Source organism: Canis lupus, chromosome 16 (genome assembly GCF_048164855.1).
Source record: "Canis lupus baileyi chromosome 16, mCanLup2.hap1, whole genome shotgun sequence".
NCBI lineage: Eukaryota > Metazoa > Chordata > Mammalia > Carnivora > Canidae > Canis > Canis lupus.
Genome location: NC_132853.1, coordinates 13804399 through 13832232, shown reverse-complemented (window position 1 = coordinate 13832232; position 27834 = coordinate 13804399). Strand labels below are relative to the sequence as shown.

General features: G+C 40.5%; 4 protein-coding genes across 4 annotated transcripts; 1 reads left to right on the top strand and 3 right to left on the bottom strand.

Moving 5' to 3' along the window:
* The first annotated feature begins 202 nt into the window (after positions 1-202).
* On the top strand, positions 203-1418 carry OR1R1 (olfactory receptor family 1 subfamily R member 1). Its single transcript, XM_072782168.1, has one exon. It carries the CDS (start codon positions 203-205, stop codon positions 1145-1147), a length of 945 nt encoding a protein of 314 aa, XP_072638269.1. The 3' UTR covers positions 1148-1418.
* Positions 1419-6288: 4870 nt separating this feature from the next.
* LOC140607426 (olfactory receptor-like protein DTMT) lies at positions 6289-7394 on the bottom strand. The gene has a single exon (XM_072782167.1). The coding sequence runs from the start codon at positions 7382-7384 to the stop codon at positions 6437-6439; it is 948 nt and encodes a 315-aa protein (XP_072638268.1). The 5' UTR covers positions 7385-7394; the 3' UTR covers positions 6289-6436.
* Positions 7395-15448: 8054 nt separating this feature from the next.
* Positions 15449-16712, bottom strand: LOC140607425 (olfactory receptor-like protein DTMT). Its single transcript, XM_072782166.1, has one exon. It carries the CDS (start codon positions 16686-16688, stop codon positions 15747-15749), a length of 942 nt encoding a protein of 313 aa, XP_072638267.1. The 5' UTR covers positions 16689-16712; the 3' UTR covers positions 15449-15746.
* A 7809-nt stretch (positions 16713-24521) lies between these two features.
* On the bottom strand, positions 24522-27197 carry LOC140606097 (olfactory receptor-like protein DTMT). The gene has a single exon (XM_072778997.1). It carries the CDS (start codon positions 25753-25755, stop codon positions 24814-24816), a length of 942 nt encoding a protein of 313 aa, XP_072635098.1. The 5' UTR covers positions 25756-27197; the 3' UTR covers positions 24522-24813.
* Positions 27198-27834: the final 637 nt, after the last annotated feature.

Here is a 27834-nt window from a genome sequence, read left to right as displayed (position 1 = left end):
TGATCCACTCCAAGCTTGAAACTACCCACTACCTTCTGAAATCCCCTTTCTTCATGAAACGGGTGGGCAGTGTGGTCGCCAAGCCTTTTCAGCGGCAATTTAAAAACAGGACGTGGAACCCCACCACGCGGACGTCTGCCTAGAGGTGCCAGGACCCCGGCCCGCTCCTGGTCTGTGGCGCCCGCGCCTGTCCAGCTGCCCCATGGCCCCGGGCAATGCCACGGCAGCCGCCGAGTTCCTCCTCCTGGGCCTGCTGGATGGAGCCGACGTCCACCCGCTGCTCTTCCTGCTTTTCCTCGGTGTCTACTTGCTCAACGCGCTGGGCAACCTGACCATGGTGGTGGTGGTGAGGTGGGATGAGGCCCTCCGCTGCCCCATGTACTACTTCTTGGGCCACCTAAGCCTCGTGGACGTGTGCTTCGCTAGCGTCACGCTCCCCAGGCTGCTGGCCGGCCTGCTCCACCCGGGCCAGGCCGTGTCCTTCCAGGGATGCTTTGCCCAGATGTACTTCTTCGTGGCCCTGGGCATCACGGAGAGCTACCTGCTGGCAGCCATGGCCTACGACCGCGCGGTGGCCGTCTGCCGGCCGCTGCACTACCGGGCGGTGCTGACGCCGGGACGCTGCGCCGCGCTGGTGGCCGCGTCCTGGGCGGTGGCCCACCTGCACTCGCTGCTGCACACGCTGCTCATCTCCGCGCTCTCCTACCCGCGCCCCGCCGCCGTGCGCCACTTCTTCTGCGACATGACGGTGATGCTGAGCTTGGCGACCTCGGACACGGCGGCCGCGGAGACTGCCGTCTTCTCCGAGGGCCTGGCCGTGGTGCTCACCCCGCTGCTCCTCGTGTCGCTCTCCTACGCGCGCATCCTCGGCGCGGTGCTGGGACTGCGGTCGGCCGGGGGCCGGCGCCGCGCCTTCTCCACCTGCGGGGCCCACCTGGTGGTGGTGTCGCTCTTCTTCGGCTCTGTCCTTTCCGTCTACTTCCGGCCCTCGTCCGCCTACTCAGCGCGCTACGACCGCCTGGCCAGCGTGGTCTATGCGGTGCTCACACCCACCTTGAACCCTTTCATCTACAGCCTTCGCAACAGGGAGGTCAAGGGCGCCCTGAAAAGGGGACTCGGGTGGAGGGCTGCGTCCCAAGACTTGTGAGGGCGGGTCCTGATTCACTGGCGTTTCCATGATAAGAACGATTACAAAAGAACCTCTGCCCCTTCTTCTGGCTTTGCACAGCACTACTAGCATTTTGGATCCTACAGCGGCTTATTTCTGGATAAATTAAGAAATTAGGCCTGAAGCAAAGGTAACTGTGCTTATTTTACAGGGATGGGTACATAGCAATAAGCTAACTTCATTTCTGCATTGTCTGAACGTTTGAAATACAGGTTACTCTTAAATTTTGGAACAAGCAGGGGACTGGGGAATAAGCCTGGTAGCCTCTGGAGAGGAAGAGGAAGGAGTGTGGCCAGCAGCAACACAGTGGATGGAGAAGAAGCCAGAGAAGCAGTGTAGATGTAACAAGGATTTCAAAGAGGTTTTGTCTGTCTGTCTGTCTGTCTGTCTGTCTGTTTTTTAGGGGGAGAGTGTGCTACAGTATAGACCACACCCTTTTCAGACTGCTTTTCTGGAAACTTCAGAAAAGATCTAGTTTTTATAAAATTTTTTAAAATTCTGTTCCCTAGATAATATATCCACCATTTTCATGGCAGGAACTCAAAAATAGAAATAAAGATAAAATTCTCCTTGACTGTCACTCAATCCAACCTCCACTTCCATCCCAGTTACCAGCTCAATACCTCTTCTACCTTTCTCTCTCCAATTTTGACACATAAATAGTATCACTCTCTATTATTCTGCGCTTTTCCTTTTCATGAAATAATAGGCTAGAAGATCTTTTCTTATCCCTACAAATAGAAATTCTTCATTTTTATCTTCATGGTATAGAACCCTATTCTGTGATATTCCACAGTTTAATATTCTTTTATTGATAGATAGGCTTTCCCAGTGTCTCATTATTACAATAGTGAATGATATCCTTTTAATAAAAATAAGAAAAGATAACAATTAGTAAGGACTTACTATGTGCTAGGTACTGTCTTAGGTGCTCTACAATATGTTTCCTTTAAACCTTACAAGATTCCAGGAGGAATATATTATTATTATTCTCATTGCACAAAAGAGGAAACAGGCTCAGAGAAACCAATTCTGTTAGAATCAGCTATGTCTTCTATCTAGTTCTGGGCTCTGACTTGAGCTGCTGCTACATGGTCTTCTCACTCATTGTCCTGATAGCCTTAGGAGACACACATTAGCTCTCAGCTTCATCTGGACTCCACCAACGTGTGTAAGAACTTTTCAGATCTTCATGGCCCAACACAGTTGAGAAGATTCACATTTGTGTGCATGTTGAGGTAGAAGCAGAATTTTCGAGACTCTTCCCTAGACCAGTGCTGTCATGATATGACTGCCCCCACATAGTCGTGGGCCTTTCTGCAAAGTGCCTTCTCCCAGAGTACTACCAAACTAGTTGGGAAAGTCACTATGCCCTCCAATGTCCAAACCTATTTGAAGGTTCTATAATCCCCTCTACTTGGTTATTGAAGGATAAAGAGCAGGGCCTCACACTAATATCTGAACTCTCCTTAGAATCACTATTATTTTACATTATTCTTGAAATGGTATTCAATGCAATTAGAAAAGAGAAATAACAGAACTAAGTATTTGAAAAAATATGCATACTTATCAATACTGATGTTAGCTTTGATTGTGTATCTTTAGTACTAAAGATATTTAAGTGAAAATCCTAAGAAATTTAATAAGGTGGACTACTGTAAAATTATTATACAAAACAGTAACTCCTCTATGTACAAAAAAATTACTTCTCTAAAAATACAATAGCGACCCCCTCAACAGTTTTTTAAGTGTAAAATACCTATGACTAAATGTAGAAAGTAATATACAGTAATATACCAAATTAAGAAGTTTAGAAAGGAGAAAAAATGAGTGGGAAATATCAGAAAGGGAGACAGAACATGAGAGACTCCTAACTCTGGGAAACGAACTAGGGGTGGTGGAAGGGGAGGTGGGCGGGGGGTGGGGGTGACTGGGTGACGGGCACTGAGGTGGGCACTTGACGGGATGAGCACTGGATGTTATTCTATATGTTGACAAATTGAACACCAATAAAAAATAAATTTATAAAAAAAGGATGTTAGGAGCTATGTCTACAGAAAAAAAAACAAATTAAGCAGTTTACAGAATTCAATTGTTAAATGAAAACTTGAGTGAATAGAAAGATATTTGTTATTTATAGTTTGTAAGACTACTGTATAAATAGCCCACTCTAATTCCTAAGTCAATGTAATAATTCACTGTAACTCCAGTTAATTTACCAACAGATTTTTTATTGGAATTTAACAAAATAGATCTAAAGCATATCTGAAAGGATATATGTGTCAGGAGAGTTTTGGAAGAGAAGAATATAGAGGAGGGCTTATCACACCTTACTTAAAATTCACTGTTATAAATAGGATGACACCAACATAGCAGTCCAAAATGAAGTAATAATAATATAATAAAAAGGTATACATGAGTACTTAGGACATTGTAAAGGCAGTTTTTCACATCCATAAAGGTGAAGACAACTCACCTGCTGAGGAAGGGGGGAAGAGAAAAGAGGCAGATGCCCTTAAACAAAATTTTGGATTGATCAAAGGTGATGTGGAAACTAAAACTGCACAATAACTAGTAATATAATAATAATTGTTATTATTTATTATTATTATTGGATAGAAAAGCCCTTTTCAAGCATGTCAAAGAAAAAAAACATTATCATGAAGTAAAAATCCACTTATTTGTCTACTTTGAAGTTTTTGATCCTAGTAAGGAAAAAACACATCACTACCAAAGTCAGAAGTTGAATAACAGACGGAGGGAAATGTGGCTTACAAGATAGATAAAGTGGTATCATAAGAAAAAAGAAAATTGACTTAAGGCAAAGGACACGCACAAATAACATGCCAAAGGAACAGTGGCTAATCAGATGTTTGACCTCACTGATATATATATAGAGAGAGAGAAATTCAATTTAAAAATTGTAAAAATTTTGGGGCACCTGGGTGTTTCAGTCAGTCAGGTGTCCGGCTCTTGATTTGGCTCAGATCATGAACTCAAGGTTGTGAGAATGAGCCCCTGCTTTGGGCTCCACACTCAGTAGGGAGTCTGCTGGAGATTTTTTTCCCCTCTGCCCTTTCCCCAGATCATGAGTTTTCTTTCTTTCTTTTGTTCTTTCTTTCTTTCTTTCTCTCAAATAAATAAATCTTTTTTTTAAAATAGTAAAATCTCTTATTTTGATATCAGGTTGATAAATATTTGGGGAACAAAAAATCCAGTTTTGGTAACATGTAAATAAACAGCCTTGCTTATTCACTTTTGGAAAGAGTTTACCTTAGCAGAATTCCTTGGAGTCAATTTGGCAACTTCTATCCAACTATAACATGTTCTTGATGTAATAACAACCATTTCTAAGAATGTGTTCTTAGAAACAAAGAACAAGTTCACAAGAAAACATATGGACCTGGGATGCCTGGGTGGCTCGGTGGTTGAGTGTCTGCCTTCGGCTCAGGGTATGATCCTGGAATCCTGGGATCGAGTTCCATGTCAGGCTCCCTACATGAAGCCTGCTTCTCCCTCTGCCTATGTCTCTGCCTCTCTGCCCCATCCCTAGCTAAAGATACTCTCTGCCCCCCACCTCATGAATAAATAAATAAAATCTTATTTTAAAAAAACAGAAAACATATGGACCAGGAAATAATAAAGTCAAAGTATTGTTCAAAATAATAAAAAACTGAAAACAACCCAGATTATTTAAATAAATTATGGCAAATGCATCCATTCAACAAAAGACTATACAGATTCTAAAAGGATTCTATGTCTTTATATGAAATGATGAATTAAAATATATTTTATGTAACAACATGAAAAAATGGTATATATAATTTAGTCATACTCGTTACATGTAAAGTTGGTCTATACATAGAAATATTCTATGCACATAGAATATTCCTCAACTTTTAACTGCCTTCATAAGGGAGAGCAGAACTTTGGGGGACCCTCACATTCTCACTTTATTTATTTCTTTATTGTTTGGATAATTTTCAATGAGAATGTATTCTTTTTGTAATCAATAAAATTTTTTGAAGAAGAAATGAGATCAAAATTGGCATTATTATGAAGACTTCTTTTAATAGATGAGATGTTTTTAAGGCACACAATTTCAAGAAACATATGATAATATATTGAAATAAAATCAATTATTATTCTACATCTAGCAAATACAAGGCACTGAACTCATCACTGAAGAAATGAGAGAGCACCTGTCTTCAAGACACTTATAATTTACTTCATAAGAAAAAAAAGCAAACAAAGAAAGCATCACATAATTTTAGCATAATATTTAGGAGGAAAAAATTCTACTTAGGACTCATAAATAGATTCTAATCCTTCTGTCATTATTTGTGCTACCTTAGTCTATATATGGGCCACCATTTACTGCCCATAAGTCAAACAATTCATAACAGAATCACACAGTTCATTCCATATCATATGATTTTAATTCAAAATACAAATTATATTCCAAAATATAGATATTATCAAAAGATGTAATCTGTTAGTAACTGATAAGTGGTTGGTAAATCAAAGGGAAAAGAAATTGTAGAGTGTGGTAATTAAAGAGGTGACTCAATCAACACCTAAAATGAAAAATTAAGAACTGAATAGGTTAGCAAGGGAAGAAATGATGATCCTTGGAGAGTGAAAAATTACAAAACGATGTACGTAAATTGGGAGATATTCTTCATGGAATAAACATGTTTGGCGAAGCAAAGCAGTGAAATGGCTGAGAAATTTGGATTTATTTCTTAGAGAATTAGCAACTACTATGCATTTTTGTGTGCAGTAAACACTAAGGTTAAGTAGTATTTATTCAAATTTGAAAAATAATTACTAAGTGTACACTATGTGTCAGTCCTTGTGCTACGTCACCCCCAGAAACCGGGTAAGCCCAAGAGGCACGATGGACCAACCCCTAGTGACATGTGGGAAAACCCTCTGGAAGTGCTATTAGGGCAGTATTAGCTTGGGTACTACTAGACTTTACAGAATACTATTCATTGTCAATATTACACCTACTGTTTGAAAACATACTTTAATCTTTATTTTTTTATTGGTGTTCAATTTGCCAACATATAGCATAACACCTAGGGCTCATCCCGGCAAATGCCCTGCTCAGTACCCATCACTCAGTCACCCCAACCTCCCGCCCACCTCCCTTTCCACCACCACTTGTTAATTTCCCAGAGTTAGGAGCCACCCTCTCTGAAATTTTCCACTCATTTTCTCTCCTTTCCCCTTTATTCCCTTTCACTATTTAGCTACAAGTCCCTATCCCAAAGAAAGCTGAATTGTCCACTTTGAAAAGACTCTTCCCAAGGCTCCTTTTATGTCCTGATTCCTCAGGCTGTAAATAAAGGGATTCAGCATGGGGGTAATCACAGTGTACATAACAGCCATGATAGTCTCCTTAACGGTAGAATTATTAGCTGAGGGGCACAAGTAGAGACCAATGATTGTCCCATAGAAGAGAGACACCACTGAGAGGTGGGAGCCACAGGTGGAGAAGGCCTTGCAGATGCCCCTAGCAGAAGGGACTTTGAGGATGGAGGACACAATCCATGCATAGGATAAAGAGATCAACAGAAACGGAACAAAAATGATGAGCCCTCCCAAGACAAATATCACCATTTCATTTATCTGAATGTCAGAGCAGGCCAACTTTAGCAGAGCTGACATGTCACAGAAAAAGTGAGGGATCACATTATCAGCACAGAAAGATAGCCGAGCCATGAGTAGGGTGTGCAAAAGAGAGATAAAAGTGGTCAGCACCCAGGACAGCATCAACAAGGAGAAACAGAGCTTGGGGCTCATGATGGTGGTGTAGTGCAGGGGGAAGCAGATGGCCACATAGCGGTCATAGGCCATGGCCACCAGGAGGAAGCTCTCCAGGTCTGCAAAAAACAGGAAGAAGTACATTTGGGTCAGGCAGCCAGCATAGGGGATGGACGGGACTTGGCTCTGCATGTTCTGCAGCAACTTGGGCATTGTGACAGAAGAGAAGCAGAGGTCAGAGAAGGATAAATTGCTGAGAAACAAATACATGGGTGTGTGGAGGTGCGAGTCCAGCTGAATGAGGACAATGATGAGTAGGTTCCCCAGGACGGTGGTAACATACATGGCCAGGAACAGGGCGTAGAACAGGTCTCGCTGATCTGGATCAATGGGCAGGCCCAGCAGGATGAATTCTGAGATGACAGTTCCGTTGCCCATTTTCATGTTGTTTCTGTTTTACCTTTTTAAGATAATTTATATGAAAGTGTTAATGCACACACACACACACACACACATATGCCTGAGCTGCCTCTCCACCAGCTTTAATAGTACAAGGAGCAAGGAGTGTGCAAACCAAGTGGGGCTCTACCACAACATACCCATCAGCAGCTGAATCCTTCTCTTGATCTGCATCCAACACTCCTACTCTAAAGAAAAGCCCATCTATTTGTCTGTCCACCCAGCTTATACAACCCCTCAGCCACCCACCTCAGTGGTGCAGGAAGGAAGATGATGAGCCAAAACTGACCTGAGCCCATGTTCTGCATCTGCCTCAGGCTGGGGGCCACTGAGAACAGTGAGCATTTCCCCAAACTGCAGAATGACACAAAGGTCCGAGTTGCTGCAGATTCTCTATCATTGGCAAGCACTAGAACCCAGACCCTAGAACTTCAGATCCAATTGCTAACACTGAACTACCAGAAAAATGCCTCCTCCATTCTAATTTCTTTGTTACCTAGATTAATAATATCCCAACCCATGTGAAAGTCTTGTCTCTTTTCCCTTTTAAGACTTGACTGACCCAGGGACATTAGCTGGACAAGCAAGAGTTAGAAGGGAGTAGGAATGAGATGGACAGCAGGAGAAGCGGCTGAGATTGGGAAGACCCCAGTGTGCATACATAGCATTTAAGTGCCGGGCCCTTGAGCCAGTCATCCTGGGATCAACTTATACACCCATACCTGCACCATGACCTCGGCCAAAAAATTTAACCTCCCTTAGTCAGTTTCCTAATATCTTAATAGGAACACAACAGTACCTAATTTATTCAAAGGAAGTGAGGATAAAGTGTGGCATTGGTAAGACTTACCACTGTTATCATTAAGTTCTGTGAGGTTGCAGTATTTTCCCAAGTACCGCTATCCTCATCTCCACCACCCTGCACCACCACCCATGAGCACAGCACCTCAGTCAGTGCAAGTAGAGAAAATGGAAGGAGTTCTGTGGGATAGAAGAAACTACTGGTCCAGAAAGGACAGACATTTACAACCCAAATAGTGAGAATGTCCTTTCAAATCATGAGTCGAATCTATCCCTAGATAAAGATACTAATATTAGGATAAATTGATGGAGGGTGAGGAGAGCTAGCTTCATGGAAAGAGGCTCCCAGAATGGTCTCTTACATTCTGTTTACTGCACCCCCAAGCAAAATATTCAGGAGCCCACAGGAGTCAGACTCCATCATTTACTGGCTTGCGACCTTGGCAAATTACCAAATTCTTCCAACCTTACACTTCACCGTCAGTGGATCTTACATGTCTCACAGAATTGTGGGTTTGGAATGATTGATACTTGCAAAGTATGAAGTTCTCCACAAACACACAATTTATTTGTTCCTGTTAATAGCGCTGGTGACTCCCAGTTACACTCAGAGAGGTGAATCACTGTTGAAAGAGGAAAACGATGAGGCTGATGACTTCTAAACTATCCTGCAAGAGTTGTACTATAGAAGTACGGAATCTTAATTTAATCTGCCAAAGGAGATTTCAGAGTAACTACTTCTTCTGAACCCCTTCCCAGCTTACCCAGCTTGTCTCAGTGTGGCTCCAAAGCCTTCTTCATATTTGTTACTTCCCCATCATGCGTGTTCAGCTGGAGTCCCTACCATTGTCTTGTGACTCCTCTCTTCTACAATACTCTGACCCCTGGGATCCGTGGATCCCAAAGAAACTCATTAGTAACAAACACACTACTTGCCTCCACCCTTATTCCTGTACATTTCTGAATAAGTCATGTCCTGAGACAGAATTCTGGGTTTACTTTAAGTCGCATCTTCTCAAGAAAGCTTTCCCCACCCATTACAGGCCATGCTAATATCTCCCTTCTCTTACCTTCTGCAATATCTGGCCTTCTACAACAGTTGTCAGCATCAAATACTGTAGCACTTCGTTACCACTGTTATATATTGCCCAATGATTGCTTCCATATATACCAACCTTCTCCAGTGGTCTTTAATTAAGCTCCATGAGAGCAAGCATTGTGTCGATTGACTCACCCAGGAAATACTTAATCTATTAGTTCATTAATGCATTCCTTCTATAAATATTTACTGGGTACCTACCATGTGCAAGGCACTGTGTCCATGACTGTGGGAAAAACTGTGGCCAAGGTAGACATGGTTCCTGCCCTCAAAGACCATATAGTCTAGCTCATAGACATGGCAACTAAACAAATTGCCATAAGGCATTACAAATGTTATCATAGGAAAAATCAAAGATGTGATAAGAGTGTATATTAAGGACACCTAGCCTTATCCTAGCGTGTCAAGAGAGGACATGCTTTTTTAATGAAGTTTAAGCAGAATCCTTTTTTAAAAGGAAATGAAAGTATCTAGAGAGGAAATAGTATATGGAAAACCTCAGAGGTGAGAGGATCTGGAGCTTTTTAAAAGTAAAGGAAGTTCAGTGTGGCTGAAGTATAGTGCATGTGCTAGGAGGCAGGCAGAAGATGGAGGTTGTTGGGCAGGGGGCAGGTACAGTTTGGTGACTCCTCAAAAAGTTAAATGTAGATTTGCCATATGATCCAGCAATTCCACTTTGGTATATACCTAAAAACACTGAAGTTCTAAAACAAATACTTGTACATGAATGTTCATAGCAGCACTAGTCACAATAGCCCAGTGTGGAAGCCACCATCAACTGATGACTGGATAAAGAAAATGTAGTGTCTCCATACAATGGAATATTATTCAGCAATAAAATAAACAAAGTACTGATACCCACCATAAAATGGATAAACTTGGAAAATATTATGCTAATTAAAAGAAGGCAATCATAAGAGCGACATTATATGTTACTATTTATATGAAATATCAAGAATGGGCAAATCCATAGAGACATAAAGTAGACTGATGATTGCTAAGGAAAAATGGGTAGTGATTGTTAATGGGATTTCTTTAGAGGTAGTGAAAATGTTCTAAAATTGATTATGGTGATGGTTGCACAATTCCGTGAGTGTATAAAAAATAATTTTAGACTTGAATGGGCAAATGGTATGGTATGGTATGGAATTATATTTAACAAATCTCTAATAAAAACCAAGTCTTTATCGTTGGAGAAATTTGCATGTGGATTATATTAAATATATGTATATTGATGTTAAATTTCTCGGGTGTGATAATGGTATTGTAATTATGTATGAAAATGTTCTTGTTTCTAGGAGATCCTGAATGCTGAATTTCGTGGCTAAGTGTCTTGATGTCTGAAAATTATCTCAAATAGATTGGCTATTTTATTAATTTTTAAAGTTTTTATTTTAATTCCTGTTAGTTAACATACAGTGTTATATGTTTCATGTGTGCAGTATAGTGATTTAACATAGATCAGCCATTTTAAAAGAAGAAGAAAAATGAAAGGAGAAGAAGAAAGAGAGGGAGAGAGAGAGGGGAGGAACAGAATAAGGAAGGGAGAAAGAGAGAGCTTGATATGTGCTATAAATATGAATGAATGAAACATGAACAAATTTGAGCAACTGATGGAGTATAAGCAAAACAAACTAATTTGAAACTAAGCTTGGGGATCCCTGGGTGGCGCAGCGGTTTGGCGCCTGCCTTTGGCCCAGGGCGCGATCCTGGAGACCCGGGATCGAATCCCACGTCGGGCTCCCGGTGCATGGAGCCTGCTTCTCCCTCTGCCTGTGTCTCTGCCTCTCTCTCTCTCTCTCTCTCTCTCTCTGTGACTATCATGAATAAATAAAAAAATTTAAAAAAAAAAAAAAAAAAAAAAAAAAAAAAAAAGAAACTAAGCTTGTAGCTTTTGTTTTGAACATTGTAGGTGTGATGACACAGGATTTCATCTTTTAAAATCTCTATTCTCACATCTTGCTGTTAAAATAGAAATTCAATCATTTATAAATCTGTCAATTGTGTGGTCATTCAATTATCAATTCTTATTTTTCCAATTTTCTCTTTCCTCATTAACACTGAAGTTGAACATCTTTTCATACTGTTTATTCTTCATGAATTTTCTGTAAATATTTTTTACGTTTTAAGTTTTTATTTTAATTTCAGTATAGTTAACATACAGTATTATATTAGTTTCAGGTATACAATATAATGATTAAACAACTCCATACATCACCAGTGCTCTTCACAACAAGTGAATTCCTTAAACCCCATCGCTGATTTCACCCATCCTCCCCCTCACTTCCCCTCTGGTGACCATCAGTTTGTTCTCTGTAGTTAAGAGGCTGAATAATACCCAACTATGTATACATATATACCACATCTTCTTTATCCATTCATCTATCAATGAACAGTTGGGCTGCCTCCATAATTTGGCGCTTGTAAAGATGCTGCTCTAAACATAGGGGTGTGTGTATCCCTACGAATTAGTGTTTTTGTATTTGGGGGGATAAATGCCTAGTAGTTCAATTACTGAATCATAGGATAGTTCCATTTTTAACTTTCTGAAGGCCCTTCATACTGTTTATACTGGCTGCACAGTTTGCATTCCCACCAACAGTGCATGAGGGTTCCTTTTTCTCCATATCTTTGCCAACTCTTGTTTCTTGCATTGTTGATTTTAGTGCTCTGACAGGTGTGAGGTGATAGTTCATTGTACTTTCAACTTGCATTTCCCTGATGATGAGTGAAGCTGAGCATCTTTTCATGTGTCTGTTGGCCATTTGTATGTCTTCTTTGGAGAAATGTCTGTTCATGTCTTATGCCTATTTTTAACTGGATTATTTACCTTTTGGGTGTTGAGTTGTGTCAGTTCTTTATATATTTTGGATATTAACCCTTTATCAGATATGTCACTTGGCAAATATCTTCTCCAATTCCGTAGGTTGCCTTTTAGTTTTGTTGATTGTTTCCTTTGCTGTGCAGATGCTTTTTATTTTTGATGTAGCCCCAATAGTTTATTTTTGCTTGTATTATCCTTGCCTCTGGAGACATAGGTAGAAAAATGTGGCCAAAGACATCACTGCCTGTGCCCTCTTCTAGGATTTTTGTGGTTTCAGGTCTCACAGTTATGCCCTCAGTCCATTTTTAGTTTATTTGTGTGTATACTTTAGGAAAGTGGTTCAGTTTCATTCTTCTCCATGTGGCTGTCCAGTTTTCCCAACACCACTTGTTGAAAAGACTGCATTTTTCCTATTAGATATTCTTTCCTCGTTTATCGAAGATTAATTGACCATATAATTGTGGGTTTATTTGGGGGTTTTCTGTTCTATCCCACTGATCCGTGACAGTAACATACTGTTTTGATCACTGAAGCTTTGTAATATAACTTGAAATCTGGAATTGTGATGCCTCTAGTTGGTTTGCCTTTTTCAAGATTCCTTTGGCTATTCAAGGTATTCAGTTTGCTTTATTTTTATATTACTTGTACGTGCTTTTTGTATATTCTGGATTTTCATCTTGTGTCTGTTAGACATTTACTGTCTGTCAATTCTCTTTCAAGTTTGTTTATGCTTTTTTCCTAGATAACTTTCTTCTTTTTATATGGTCAAATATGTCAAACTCACATCACTATGTTTGTCAGTTTCCACAAAAACAATTCCTTTGAGAATTTGACTTGGATTGTACTGAATGTATTTGGAGAACTGATGTTGTTAAAATATTGAGGTTTCAAAATTCACCAAAATGCACAATTTTTAAATGGATTGATTTTATTTTTTTTAATTTATTTTTTATTGGTGTTCAATTTACTAACATACAGAATAACCCCCAGTGCCCGTCACCCATTCACTCCCACCCCCCGCCCTTCTCCCCTTCTACCACCCCTAGTTCGTTGATTTTAGTGTATAAAGATTACTCTTCAAAAGCCATTTAAAATGAGCCACCCCTGTGATTCCTGAGTGGCTCAGCGGGTTTAGCGCCTGCCTTCGGCCCAGGGTGTGATCCTGGAGTCCCAGATTCCGGTCCCACGTCAGGCTCCCTGCGTGGAGCCTGCTTCTTTCTCTGCCTGTGTCTCTGCCTCTCTTTCTCTCTGTGTGTCTCATGAATAAATAAATAAAATCTTTTTTAAAATAATAAAATAAAATAAAATGAGCCACCCAAGGGCAGCCCGGTGGCTAAGTGGTTGAGCACCGCCTTCAGCCCAGGGCGTGATCCTGGAGAACCAGGATCGAGTCTCACGTCGGGCTTCCTGCATGGAGCCTGCTTCTCACTCTACCTGTATCTCTGCCTCTCTCTCTCTCTCTCTCATAAATAAAATTTTTTTAAATTGTTCAATTAATTAATTAATTAATTAAATGAGCAATCCAGGGTCATTGTATATGTCCACCTATTGTGGTATTCTTTTTATCTCTCAGTAAAGTTTTAAAGTTTTCTTCTTATATTCTTGCACGTAAATTTCATTGCTATTGAGAACAGGGTCTATTTTTTCATTCTCTTTTTAATGAAATTTTCATTATAAAAGAAAGTTATAGGGGATCCCTAGGTGGAGCAGTGGTTTAATGCCTGCCTTTCCCCAGGGGCACGATCCTGGAGACTGGGGATCGATTCCCATGTCGGGCTCCCGGTGCATGGAGCCTGCTTCTCCCTCTGCCTGTGTCTCTGCCTCTCTCTCTCTCTCTCTGTGACTATCATAAATAAATAAATAATTAAAAAAAATACAGAAAAGTTATAGAAGAAAGTACATTAATAAAAATATTAATCTTTTTTCTTGTCACTATGTATCTGTTGTATGATGGCACTGAGATTTCAGAATTTATCCATTATAGGAACTAGTGTTACCTTAGCTGTCTCATGCATATAATAAACTATCTCAAGAAATACCATATTAAATGAAAATGTGCCATGCAATATTGTATAATCTACTTCTGTGGAGACACATATATATATACACATACATTTACAGAAGTGGTTGTTCAGGAAACTGGGTTGAAGGTGACATCATAAATGAAGATATAGAATAAAGGACAAAGAGTAGACTTGAGAGAACATAAAGAATCAATATTGTTTGTGCATGTTGAGCTTGAACTGTTCATAGAGCCTCAAGTGGATATGTCCAAAGAGCACATGACAATAACAGTTTGAAACTCTGGAGGAAAGTCTTGGCTTCAGATAGAGATGTGGAGCTCACTAGAATGTATTCGAGGATGAAAGTGGTAGGTTTGGATGCCATCGCTTAGAGGGGACAACTGAGGACACAAATGGACTGAGTTGGAAAACTAGTCCATACCATAAATGGAGATGACGGTTTTGTCTTTTAAAGGCTTCCCTCTTTCTTTCTAAATTGAAAGAGAATGAGAAGAAATCATAGAATCACTTAGTCTGGGATCTTACATAGACTCAACGATTGTCACACTGTGTGACTTGACAAGTAATTGAACATCATGCTTTCAATCTATGAAATTGTACCATATCTTCTCTATTCTTTGGAATTGTCATGAGGTTGAGGGAAGGATAAAAACATAGACACAAACTTCTTTTATAAGGTCCACAACACCAAACAGAAAAGAGGCATCCTTAAACTCTGAACTTGTTTACCAGCTTCCAGCTTCTTTCCCCATTCCTGGGGAAATACATTTTAGGTCCCATGGGTGTTGGTTATTCCCAGGTAAAGGCAAAATATTTTCTTATAGTCAAGGGCTAGAAAAATCCATTTCAGATCAGGCCAGGTCAGAAAACAGAGTGGACATGAAAATAAATATGTGTGTGTGGGGGGGGGGGTATTGTTAAGAGATAAAATGATGTGAATCTTGTGCAGAGAGAGGTAAGTAGGAGACATTAAGAGGGAGGCTGGGAGGTGGAGATGTTGGACCTCATTTAGTATTGATGTAAAAGTATAAAGAATCTTTTTTAAATTATACCACAATCAAAACAGAGTTCTGGCTTTAAAAAAAGTAGTCTCCCCAGAACATAAAGACTCCTAACTCTGGGAAACGAACTAGGGGTGGTGGAAGGGGAAAGGGCAGGGGGTGGGGGTGAATGGGTGACGGGCACTGAGGGGGGCACTTGACGGGATGAGCACGGGTGTTATTCTGTATGTTGGTAAATTGAACACCAATAAAATATATATTTATTTTAAAAAATAAAATAAAATAATAAAATAAAATAGAATCCCATAAATTAGTTAAAGAATGTAAGGCATGAAGGTCATTTAAAACAGGAGTTCTTAAAATACACTTTGCCAGAATCTCCTGGGGAACATAAAGAGGAGAACTTAGCCAGCAGGTCACCAAGACCCCTCTTCCCTAGTTCAGCTCCACAGCTCCACTGTACCTCTTTTACATATTGAATAATTATTTACCGTACCATTTTTACAGGCTTTCCATGGTAAGAGAAAACATCTGGAATAGTATTCCAATATTATTATATCTCCTAGATAGAAATATGTAAAAGTATCAAATGTTACCATCACACAGAGAAGGTAATTTTCTTTCTACAAATGACTCTTCTCAGGGCTCCCTTCATGTCTTTATTCCTCAGGCTGTAGATGAAGGGGTTCAGCATGGGGGTGACCACAGTGTACATCATAGCCATGATAGTCTCCTTAACAGTAGAATTATTAGCTGATGGGCATAAATAGAGACCAATAACTGTCCCATAGAAGAGAGACACCACTGAGAGGTGGGAGCCACAGGTGGAGAAGACCTTGCAGATGCCTATGGCAGAAGGAACCTTGAGGATGGAGGACACAATCCGTGCATAAGACGTGATGATGAGCAGGAATGGGATCACGAGAATGAGCCCTCCCATGATAAATATCACCAACTCATTAACTTGAGTGTCAGAGCAGGCCAGCTTCAGCAGAGCAGACATATCACAGAAAAAGTGGGGGATTGTGTTGGCACAAAAACACAATCTGGCCATTAACAGAGTGTGTAATACAGCATGGAACATGGTCAGCACCCATGACAGCACCAACAGGGAGAAACAGAGCTTGGGGCTCATGATGGTGGTGTAGTGTAGGGGGAAGCAGATGGCCACATAGCGGTCATAGGCCATGGCCACCAGGAGGAAGCTCTCCAGGTCTGCAAAAAACAGGAAGAAGTACATTTGGGTCAGGCAGCCAGCATAGGGGATGGACGGGACTTGGCTCTGCATGTTCTGCAGCAACTTGGGCATTGTGACAGAAGAGAAGCAGAGGTCAGAGAAGGATAAATTGCTGAGAAACAAATACATGGGTGTGTGGAGGTGCGAGTCCAGCTGAATGAGGACAATGATGAGTAGGTTCCCCAGGATGGTGGTAACATACATGGCCAGGAACAGGGCGTAGAACAGGTCTCGCTGATCTGGATCAATGGGCAGGCCCAGCAGGATGAATTCTGAGATGACAGTTCCGTTGCCCATTTTCATGTTGTTTCTGTTTTACCTTTTTAAGATAATTTATATGAAAGTGTTAATGCACACACACACACACACACATATGCCTGAGCTGCCTCTCCACCAGCTTTAATAGTACAAGGAGCAAGGAGTGTGCAAACCAAGTGGGGCTCTACCACAACATACCCATCAGCAGCTGAATCCTTCTCTTGATCTGCATCCAACACTCCTACTCTAAAGAAAAGCCCATCTATTTGTCTGTCCACCCAGCTTATACAACCCCTCAGCCACCCACCTCAGTGGTGCAGGAAGGAAGATGATGAGCCAAAACTGACCTGAGCCCATGTTCTGCATCTGCCTCAGGCTGGGGGCCACTGAGAACAGTGAGCATTTCCCCAAACTGCAGAATGACACAAAGGTCCGAGTTGCTGCAGATTCTCTATCATTGGCAAGCACTAGAACCCAGACCCTAGAACTTCAGATCCAATTGCTAACACTGAACTACCAGAAAAATGCCTCCTCCATTCTAATTTCTTTGTTACCTAGATTAATAATATCCCAACCCATGTGAAAGTCTTGTCTCTTTTCCCTTTTAAGACTTGACTGACCCAGGGACATTAGCTGGACAAGCAAGAGTTAGAAGGGAGTAGGAATGAGATGGACAGCAGGAGAAGCGGCTGAGATTGGGAAGACCCCAGTGTGCATACATAGCATTTAAGTGCCGGGCCCTTGAGCCAGTCATCCTGGGATCAACTTATACACCCATACCTGCACCATGACCTCGGCCAAAAAATTTAACCTCCCTTAGTCAGTTTCCTAATATCTTAATAGGAACACAACAGTACCTAATTTATTCAAAGGAAGTGAGGATAAAGTGTGGCATTGGTAAGACTTACCACTGTTATCATTAAGTTCTGTGAGGTTGCAGTATTTTCCCAAGTACCGCTATCCTCATCTCCACCACCCTGCACCACCACCCATGAGCACAGCACCTCAGTCAGTGCAAGTAGAGAAAATGGAAGGAGTTCTGTGGGATAGAAGAAACTACTGGTCCAGAAAGGACAGACATTTACAACCCAAATAGTGAGAATGTCCTTTCAAATCATGAGTCGAATCTATCCCTAGATAAAGATACTAATATTAGGATAAATTGATGGAGGGTGAGGAGAGCTAGCTTCATGGAAAGAGGCTCCCAGAATGGTCTCTTACATTCTGTTTACTGCACCCCCAAGCAAAATATTCAGGAGCCCACAGGAGTCAGACTCCATCATTTACTGGCTTGCGACCTTGGCAAATTACCAAATTCTTCCAACCTTACACTTCACCGTCAGTGGATCTTACATGTCTCACAGAATTGTGGGTTTGGAATGATTGATACTTGCAAAGTATGAAGTTCTCCACAAACACACAATTTATTTGTTCCTGTTAATAGCGCTGGTGACTCCCAGTTACACTCAGAGAGGTGAATCACTGTTGAAAGAGGAAAACGATGAGGCTGATGACTTCTAAACTATCCTGCAAGAGTTGTACTATAGAATTACGGAATCTTAATTTAATCTGCCAAAGGAGATTTCAGAGTAACTACTTCTTCTGAACCCCTTCCCAGCTTACCCAGCTTGTCTCAGTGTGGCTCCAAAGCCTTCTTCATATTTGTTACTTCCCCATCATGCGTGTTCAGCTGGAGTCCCTACCATTGTCTTGTGACTCCTCTCTTCTACAATACTCTGACCCCTGGGATCCGTGGATCCCAAAGAAACTCATTAGTAACAAACACACTACTTGCCTCCACCCTTATTCCTGTACATTTCTGAATAAGTCATGTCCTGAGACAGAATTCTGGGTTTACTTTAAGTCGCATCTTCTCAAGAAAGCTTTCCCCACCCATTACAGGCCATGCTAATATCTCCCTTCTCTTACCTTCTGCAATATCTGGCCTTCTACAACAGTTGTCAGCATCAAATACTGTAGCACTTCGTTACCACTGTTATATATTGCCCAATGATTGCTTCCATATATACCAACCTTCTCCAGTGGTCTTTAATTAAGCTCCATGAGAGCAAGCATTGTGTCGATTGACTCACCCAGGAAATACTTAATCTATTAGTTCATTAATGCATTCCTTCTATAAATATTTACTGGGTACCTACCATGTGCAAGGCACTGTGTCCATGACTGTGGGAAAAACTGTGGCCAAGGTAGACATGGTTCCTGCCCTCAAAGACCATATAGTCTAGCTCATAGACATGGCAACTAAACAAATTGCCATAAGGCATTACAAATGTTATCATAGGAAAAATCAAAGATGTGATAAGAGTGTATATTAAGGACACCTAGCCTTATCCTAGCGTGTCAAGAGAGGACATGCTTTTTTAATGAAGTTTAAGCAGAATCCTTTTTTAAAAGGAAATGAAAGTATCTAGAGAGGAAATAGTATATGGAAAACCTCAGAGGTGAGAGGATCTGGAGCTTTTTAAAAGTAAAGGAAGTTCAGTGTGGCTGAAGTATAGTGCATGTGCTAGGAGGCAGGCAGAAGATGGAGGTTGTTGGGCAGGGGGCAGGTACAGTTTGGTGACTCCTCAAAAAGTTAAATGTAGATTTGCCATATGATCCAGCAATTCCACTTTGGTACATACCTAAAAACACTGAAGTTCTAAAACAAATACTTGTACATGAATGTTCATAGCAGCACTAGTCACAATAGCCCAGTGTGGAAGCCACCATCAACTGATGACTGGATAAAGAAAATGTAGTGTCTCCATACAATGGAATATTATTCAGCAATAAAATAAACAAAGTACTGATACCCACCATAAAATGGATAAACTTGGAAAATATTATGCTAATTAAAAGAAGGCAATCATAAGAGCGACATTATATGTTACTATTTATATGAAATATCAAGAATGGGCAAATCCATAGAGACATAAAGTAGACTGATGATTGCTAAGGAAAAATGGGTAGTGATTGTTAATGGGATTTCTTTAGAGGTAGTGAAAATGTTCTAAAATTGATTATGGTGATGGTTGCACAATTCCGTGAGTGTATAAAAAATAATTTTAGACTTGAATGGGCAAATGGTATGGTATGGTATGGAATTATATTTAACAAATCTCTGATAAAAACCAAGTCTTTATCGTTGGAGAAATTTGCATGTGGATTATATTAAATATATGTATATTGATGTTAAATTTCTCGGGTGTGATAATGGTATTGTAATTATGTATGAAAATGTTCTTGTTTCTAGGAGATCCTGAATGCTGAATTTCGTGGCTAAGTGTCTTGGTGTCTGAAAATTATCTCAAATAGATTGGCTATTTTTTTAATTTTTAAAGTTTTTATTTTAATTCCTGTTAGTTAACATACAGTGTTATATGTTTCATGTGTGCAGTATAGTGATTTAACATAGATCAGCCATTTTAAAAGAAGAAGAAAAATGAAAGGAGAAGAAGAAAGAGAGGGAGAGAGAGAGGGGAGGAACAGAATAAGGAAGGGAGAAAGAGAGAGCTTGATATGTGCTATAAATATGAATGAATGAAACATGAACAAATTTGAGCAACTGATGGAGTATAAGCAAAACAAACTAATTTGAAACTAAGCTTGTAGCTTTTGTTTTGAACATTGTAGGTGTGATGACACAGGATTTCATCTTTTAAAATCTCTATTCTCACATCTTGCTGTTAAAATAGAAATTCAATCATTTATAAATCTGTCAATTGTGTGGTCATTCAATTATCAATTCTTATTTTTCCAATTTTCTCTTTCCTCATTAACACTGAAGTTGAACATCTTTTCATACTGTTTATTCTTCATGAATTTTCTGTAAATATTTTTTACGTTTTAAGTTTTTATTTTAATTTCAGTATAGTTAACATACAGTATTATATTAGTTTCAGGTATACAATATAATGATTAAACAACTCCATACATCACCAGTGCTCTTCACAACAAGTGAATTCCTTAAACCCCATCGCTGATTTCACCCATCCTCCCCCTCACTTCCCCTCTGGTGACCATCAGTTTGTTCTCTGTAGTTAAGAGGCTGAATAATACCCAACTATGTATACATATATACCACATCTTCTTTATCCATTCATCTATCAATGAACAGTTGGGCTGCCTCCATAATTTGGCGCTTGTAAAGATGCTGCTCTAAACATAGGGGTGTGTGTATCCCTACGAATTAGTGTTTTTGTATTTGGGGGGATAAATGCCTAGTAGTTCAATTACTGAATCATAGGATAGTTCCATTTTTAACTTTCTGAAGGCCCTTCATACTGTTTATACTGGCTGCACAGTTTGCATTCCCACCAACAGTGCATGAGGGTTCCTTTCTCTCCATATCTTTGCCAACTCTTGTTTCTTGCATTGTTGATTTTAGTGCTCTGACAGGTGTGAGGTGATAGTTCATTGTACTTTCAACTTGCATTTCCCTGATGATGAGTGAAGCTGAGCATCTTTTCATGTGTCTGTTGGCCATTTGTATGTCTTCTTTGGAGAAATGTCTGTTCATGTCTTATGCCTATTTTTAACTGGATTATTTACCTTTTGGGTGTTGAGTTGTGTCAGTTCTTTATATATTTTGGATATTAACCCTTTATCAGATATGTCACTTGGCAAATATCTTCTCCAATTCCGTAAGTTGCCTTTTAGTTTTGTTGATTGTTTCCTTTGCTGTGCAGATGCTTTTTATTTTTGATGTAGCCCCAATAGTTTATTTTTGCTTGTATTATCCTTGCCTCTGGAGACATAGGTAGAAAAATGTGGCCAAAGACATCACTGCCTGTGCCCTCTTCTAGGATTTTTGTGGTTTCAGGTCTCACAGTTATGCTCTCAGTCCATTTTTAGTTTATTTGTGTGTATACTTTAGGAAAGTGGTTCAGTTTCATTCTTCTCCATGTGGCTGTCCAGTTTTCCCAACACCACTTGTTGAAAAGACTGCATTTTTCCTATTATTCTTTCCTCGTTTATCGAAGATTAATTGACCATATAATTGTGGGTTTATTTGGGGGTTTTCTGTTCTATCCCACTGATCCGTGACAGTAACATACTGTTTTGATCACTGAAGCTTTGTAATATAACTTGAAATCTGGAATTGTGATGCCTCTAGTTGGTTTGCCTTTTTCAAGATTCCTTTGGCTATTCAAGGTATTCAGTTTGCTTTATTTTTATATTACTTGTACGTGCTTTTTGTATATTCTGGATTTTCATCTTGTGTCTGTTAGACATTTACTGTCTGTCAATTCTCTTTCAAGTTTGTTTATGCTTTTTTCCTAGATAACTTTCTTCTTTTTATATGGTCAAATATGTCAAACTCACATCACTATGTTTGTCAGTTTCCACAAAAACAATTCCTTTGAGAATTTGACTTGGATTGTACTGAATGTATTTGGAGAACTGATGTTGTTAAAATATTGAGGTTTCAAAATTCACCAAAATGCACAATTTTTAAATGGATTGATTTTATTTTTTTTAATTTATTTTTTATTGGTGTTCAATTTACTAACATACAGAATAACCCCCAGTGCCCGTCACCCATTCACTCCCACCCCCAGCCCTTCTCCCCTTCTACCACCCCTAGTTCGTTGATTTTAGTGTATAAAGATTACTCTTCAAAAGCCATTTAAAATGAGCCACCCCTGTGATTCCTGAGTGGCTCAGCGGGTTTAGCGCCTGCCTTCGGCCCAGGGTGTGATCCTGGAGTCCCAGATTCCGGTCCCACGTCAGGCTCCCTGCGTGGAGCCTGCTTCTTTCTCTGCCTGTGTCTCTGCCTCTCTTTCTCTCTGTGTGTCTCATGAATAAATAAATAAAATCTTTTTTAAAATAATAAAATAAAATAAAATGAGCCACCCAAGGGCAGCCCGGTGGCTAAGTGGTTGAGCACCGCCTTCAGCCCAGGGCGTGATCCTGGAGAACCAGGATCGAGTCTCACGTCGGGCTTCCTGCATGGAGCCTGCTTCTCACTCTACCTGTATCTCTGCCTCTCTCTCTCTCTCTCTCATAAATAAAATTTTTTTAAATTGTTCAATTAATTAATTAATTAATTAAATGAGCAATCCAGGGTCATTGTATATGTCCACCTATTGTGGTATTCTTTTTATCTCTCAGTAAAGTTTTAAAGTTTTCTTCTTATATTCTTGCACGTAAATTTCATTGCTATTGAGAACAGGGTCTATTTTTTCATTCTCTTTTTAATGAAATTTTCATTATAAAAGAAAGTTATAGGGGATCCCTAGGTGGAGCAGTGGTTTAATGCCTGCCTTTCCCCAGGGGCACGATCCTGGAGACTGGGGATCGATTCCCATGTCGGGCTCCCGGTGCATGGAGCCTGCTTCTCCCTCTGCCTGTGTCTCTGCCTCTCTCTCTCTCTCTCTGTGACTATCATAAATAAATAAATAATTAAAAAAAATACAGAAAAGTTATAGAAGAAAGTACATTAATAAAAATATTAATCTTTTTTCTTGTCACTATGTATCTGTTGTATGATGGCACTGAGATTTCAGAATTTATCCATTATAGGAACTAGTGTTACCTTAGCTGTCTCATGCATATAATAAACTATCTCAAGAAATACCATATTAAATGAAAATGTGCCATGCAATATTGTATAATCTACTTCTGTGGAGACACATATATATATACACATACATTTACAGAAGTGGTTGTTCAGGAAACTGGGTTGAAGGTGACATCATAAATGAAGATATAGAATAAAGGACAAAGAGTAGACTTGAGAGAACATAAAGAATCAATATTGTTTGTGCATGTTGAGCTTGAACTGTTCATAGAGCCTCAAGTGGATATGTCCAAAGAGCACATGACAATAACAGTTTGAAACTCTGGAGGAAAGTCTTGGCTTCAGATAGAGATGTGGAGCTCACTAGAATGTATTCGAGGATGAAAGTGGTAGGTTTGGATGCCATCGCTTAGAGGGGACAACTGAGGACACAAATGGACTGAGTTGGAAAACTAGTCCATACCATAAATGGAGATGACGGTTTTGTCTTTTAAAGGCTTCCCTCTTTCTTTCTAAATTGAAAGAGAATGAGAAGAAATCATAGAATCACTTAGTCTGGGATCTTACATAGACTCAACGATTGTCACACTGTGTGACTTGACAAGTAATTGAACATCATGCTTTCAATCTATGAAATTGTACCATATCTTCTCTATTCTTTGGAATTGTCATGAGGTTGAGGGAAGGATAAAAACATAGACACAAACTTCTTTTATAAGGTCCACAACACCAAACAGAAAAGAGGCATCCTTAAACTCTGAACTTGTTTACCAGCTTCCAGCTTCTTTCCCCATTCCTGGGGAAATACATTTTAGGTCCCATGGGTGTTGGTTATTCCCAGGTAAAGGCAAAATATTTTCTTATAGTCAAGGGCTAGAAAAATCCATTTCAGATCAGGCCAGGTCAGAAAACAGAGTGGACATGAAAATAAATATGTGTGTGTGGGGGGGGGTATTGTTAAGAGATAAAATGATGTGAATCTTGTGCAGAGAGAGGTAAGTAGGAGACATTAAGAGGGAGGCTGGGAGGTGGAGATGTTGGACCTCATTTAGTATTGATGTAAAAGTATAAAGAATCTTTTTTAAATTATACCACAATCAAAACAGAGTTCTGGCTTTAAAAAAAGTAGTCTCCCCAGAACATAAAGACTCCTAACTCTGGGAAACGAACTAGGGGTGGTGGAAGGGGAAAGGGCAGGGGGTGGGGGTGAATGGGTGACGGGCACTGAGGGGGGCACTTGACGGGATGAGCACGGGTGTTATTCTGTATGTTGGTAAATTGAACACCAATAAAATATACATTTATTTAAAAAAATAAAATAAAATAATAAAATAAAATAAAATAGTCTCCCATAAATTAGTTAAAGAATGTAAGGCATGAAGATCATTTAAAACAGGAGTTCTTAAAATACACTTTGCCAGAATCTCCTGGGGAACATAAAGAGGAGAGCTTAGCCAGCAGGTCACCAAGACCCCTCTTCCCTAGTTCAGCTCCACAGCTCCACTGTACCTCTTTTACATATTGAATAATTATTTACCGTACCATTTCTACAGGCTTTCCATGGTAAGAGAAAACATCTGGAATAGTATTCCAATATTATTATATCTCCTAGATAGAAATATGTAAAAGTATCAAATGTTACCATCACACAGAGAAGGTAATTTTCTTTCTACAAATGACTCTTCTCAGGGCTCCCTTCATGTCTTTATTCCTCAGGCTGTAGATGAAGGGGTTCAGCATGGGGGTGACCACAGTGTACATCATAGCCATGATAGTCTCCTTAACAGTAGAATTATTAGCTGATGGGCATAAATAGAGACCAATAACTGTCCCATAGAAGAGAGACACCACTGAGAGGTGGGAGCCACAGGTGGAGAAGACCTTGCAGATGCCTATGGCAGAAGGAACCTTGAGGATGGAGGACACAATCCGTGCATAAGACGTGATGATGAGCAGGAATGGGATCACGAGAATGAGCCCTCCCATGATAAATATCACCAACTCATTAACTTGAGTGTCAGAGCAGGCCAGCTTCAGCAGAGCAGACATATCACAGAAAAAGTGGGGGATTGTGTTGGCACAAAAACACAATCTGGCCATTAACAGAGTGTGTAATACAGCATGGAACATGGTCAGCACCCATGACAGCACCAACAGGGAGAAACAGAGCTTGGGGCTCATGATGGTGGTGTAGTGTAGGGGGAAGCAGATGGCCACATAGCGGTCATAGGCCATGGCCACCAGGAGGAAGCTCTCCAGGTCTGCAAAAAACAGGAAGAAGTACATTTGGGTCAGGCAGCCAGCATAGGGGATGGACGGGACTTGGCTCTGCATGTTCTGCAGCAACTTGGGCATTGTGACAGAAGAGAAGCAGAGGTCAGAGAAGGATAAATTGCTGAGAAACAAATACATGGGTGTGTGGAGGTGCGAGTCCAGGTGAATGAGGACAATGATGAGTAGGTTCCCCAGGACGGTGGTAACGTACATGGCCAGAAACAGGGCGTAGAACAGGTCTCGCTGATCTGGATCAATGGGCAGGCCCAGCAGGATGAATTCTGAGATGACAGTTCGGTTGCCCATTTTCATGTTGTTTCTGTTTTACCTTTTTAAGATAATTTATATGAAAGTGTTAATACACACACACACACACACACACACATATGCCTGAGCTGCCTCTCCACCAGCTTTAATAGTACAAGGAGCAAGGAGTGTGCAAACCAAGTGGGGCTCTACCACAACATACCCATCAGCAGCTGAATCCTTCTCTTGATCTGCATCCAACACTCCTACTCTAAAGAAAAGCCCATCTATTTGTCTGTCCACCCAGCTTATACATCCCCTCAGCCACCCACCTCAGTGGTGCAGGAAGGAAGATGATGAGCCAAAACTGACCTGAGCCCATGTTCTGCATCTGCCTCAGCCTGGGGGCCACTGAGAACAGTGAGCATTTCCCCAAACTGCAGAATGACACAAAGGTCCGAGTTGCTGCAGATTCTCTATCATTGGCAAGCACTAGAACCCAGACTCTAGAACATCAGATCCAATTCCTAACACTGAACTACCAGAAAAATGCCTCCTCCATTCTAATTTCTTTGTTACCTAGATTAATACTATCCCAACCCATGTGAAAATCTTGTCTCTTTTCCCTTTTAAGACTTGACTGACCCAGGGACATTAGCTGGACAAGCAAGAGTTAGAAGGGAGTAGGAATGAGATGGACAGCAGGAGAAGCGGCTGAGATTGGGAAGACCCCAGTGTGCATACATAGCATTTAAGTGCCGGGCCCTTGAGCCAGTCATCCTGGGATCAACTTATACACCCATACCTGCACCATGACCTCGGCCAAAAAATTTAACCTCCCTTAGTCAGTTTCCTAATATCTTAATAGGAACACAACAGTACCTAATTTATTCAAAGGAAGTCAGGATAAAGTGTGGCATTGGTAAGACTTACTACTGTTATCATTAAGTTCTGTGAGGTTGCAGTATTTTCCCAAGTACCGCTATCCTCATCTCCACCACCCTGCACCACCACCCATGAGCACAGCACCTCAGTCAGTGCAAGTAGAGAAAATGGAAGGAGTTCTGTGGGATAGAAGAAACTACTGGTCCAGAAAGGACAGACATTTACAACCCAAATAGTGAGAATGTCCTTTCAAATCATGAGTCGAATCTATCCCTAGATAAAGATACTAATATTAGGATAAATTGATGGAGGGTGAGGAGAGCTAGCTTCATGGAAAGAGGCTCCCAGAATGGTCTCTTACATTCTGTTTACTGCACCCCCAAGCAAAATATTCAGGAGCCCACAGGAGTCAGACTCCATCATTTACTGGCTTGCGACCTTGGCAAATTACCAAATTCTTCCAACCTTACACTTCACCGTCAGTGGATCTTACATGTCTCACAGAATTGTGGGTTTGGAATGATTGATACTTGCAAAGTATGAAGTTCTCCACAAACACACAATTTATTTGTTCCTGTTAATAGCTCTGGTGACTCCCAGTTACACTCAGAGAGGTGAATCACTGTTGAAAGAGGAAAACGATGAGGCTGATGACTTCTAAACTATCCTGCAAGAGTTGTACTATAGAATTACGGAATCTTAATCTGCCAAAGGAGATTTCAGAGTAACTACTTCTTCTGAACCCCTTCCCAGCTTACCCAGCTTGTCTCAGTGTGGCTCCAAAGCCTTCTTCATATTTGTTACTTCCCCATCATGCGTGTTCAGCTGGAGTCCCTACCATTGTCTTGTGACTCCTCTCTTCTACAATACTCTGACCCCTGGGATCCGTGGATCCCAAAGAAACTCATTAGTAACAAACACACTACTTGCCTCCACCCTTATTCCTGTACATTTCTGAATAAGTCATGTCCTGAGACAGAATTCTGGGTTTACTTTAAGTCGCATCTTCTCAAGAAAGCTTTCCCCACCCATTACAGGCCATGCTAATATCTCCCTTCTCTTACCTTCTGCAATATCTGGCCTTCTACAACAGTTGTCAGCATCAAATACTGTAGCACTTCGTTACCACTGTTATATATTGCCCAATGATTGCTTCCATATATACCAACCTTCTCCAGTGGTCTTTAATTAAGCTCCATGAGAGCAAGCATTGTGTCGATTGACTCACCCAGGAAATACTTAATCTATTAGTTCATTAAT

Excerpts from the sequence above, each read along its gene's own strand:
- OR1R1 (XM_072782168.1), top strand. The coding sequence starts at position 203 with ATGGCCCCGGGCAATGCCACGGCAGCCGCCGAGTTCCTCCTCCTGGGC.
- LOC140607426 (XM_072782167.1), bottom strand. The coding sequence starts at position 7,384 with ATGAAAATGGGCAACGGAACTGTCATCTCAGAATTCATCCTGCTGGGC.
- LOC140607425 (XM_072782166.1), bottom strand. The coding sequence starts at position 16,688 with ATGAAAATGGGCAACGGAACTGTCATCTCAGAATTCATCCTGCTGGGC.
- LOC140606097 (XM_072778997.1), bottom strand. The coding sequence starts at position 25,755 with ATGAAAATGGGCAACCGAACTGTCATCTCAGAATTCATCCTGCTGGGC.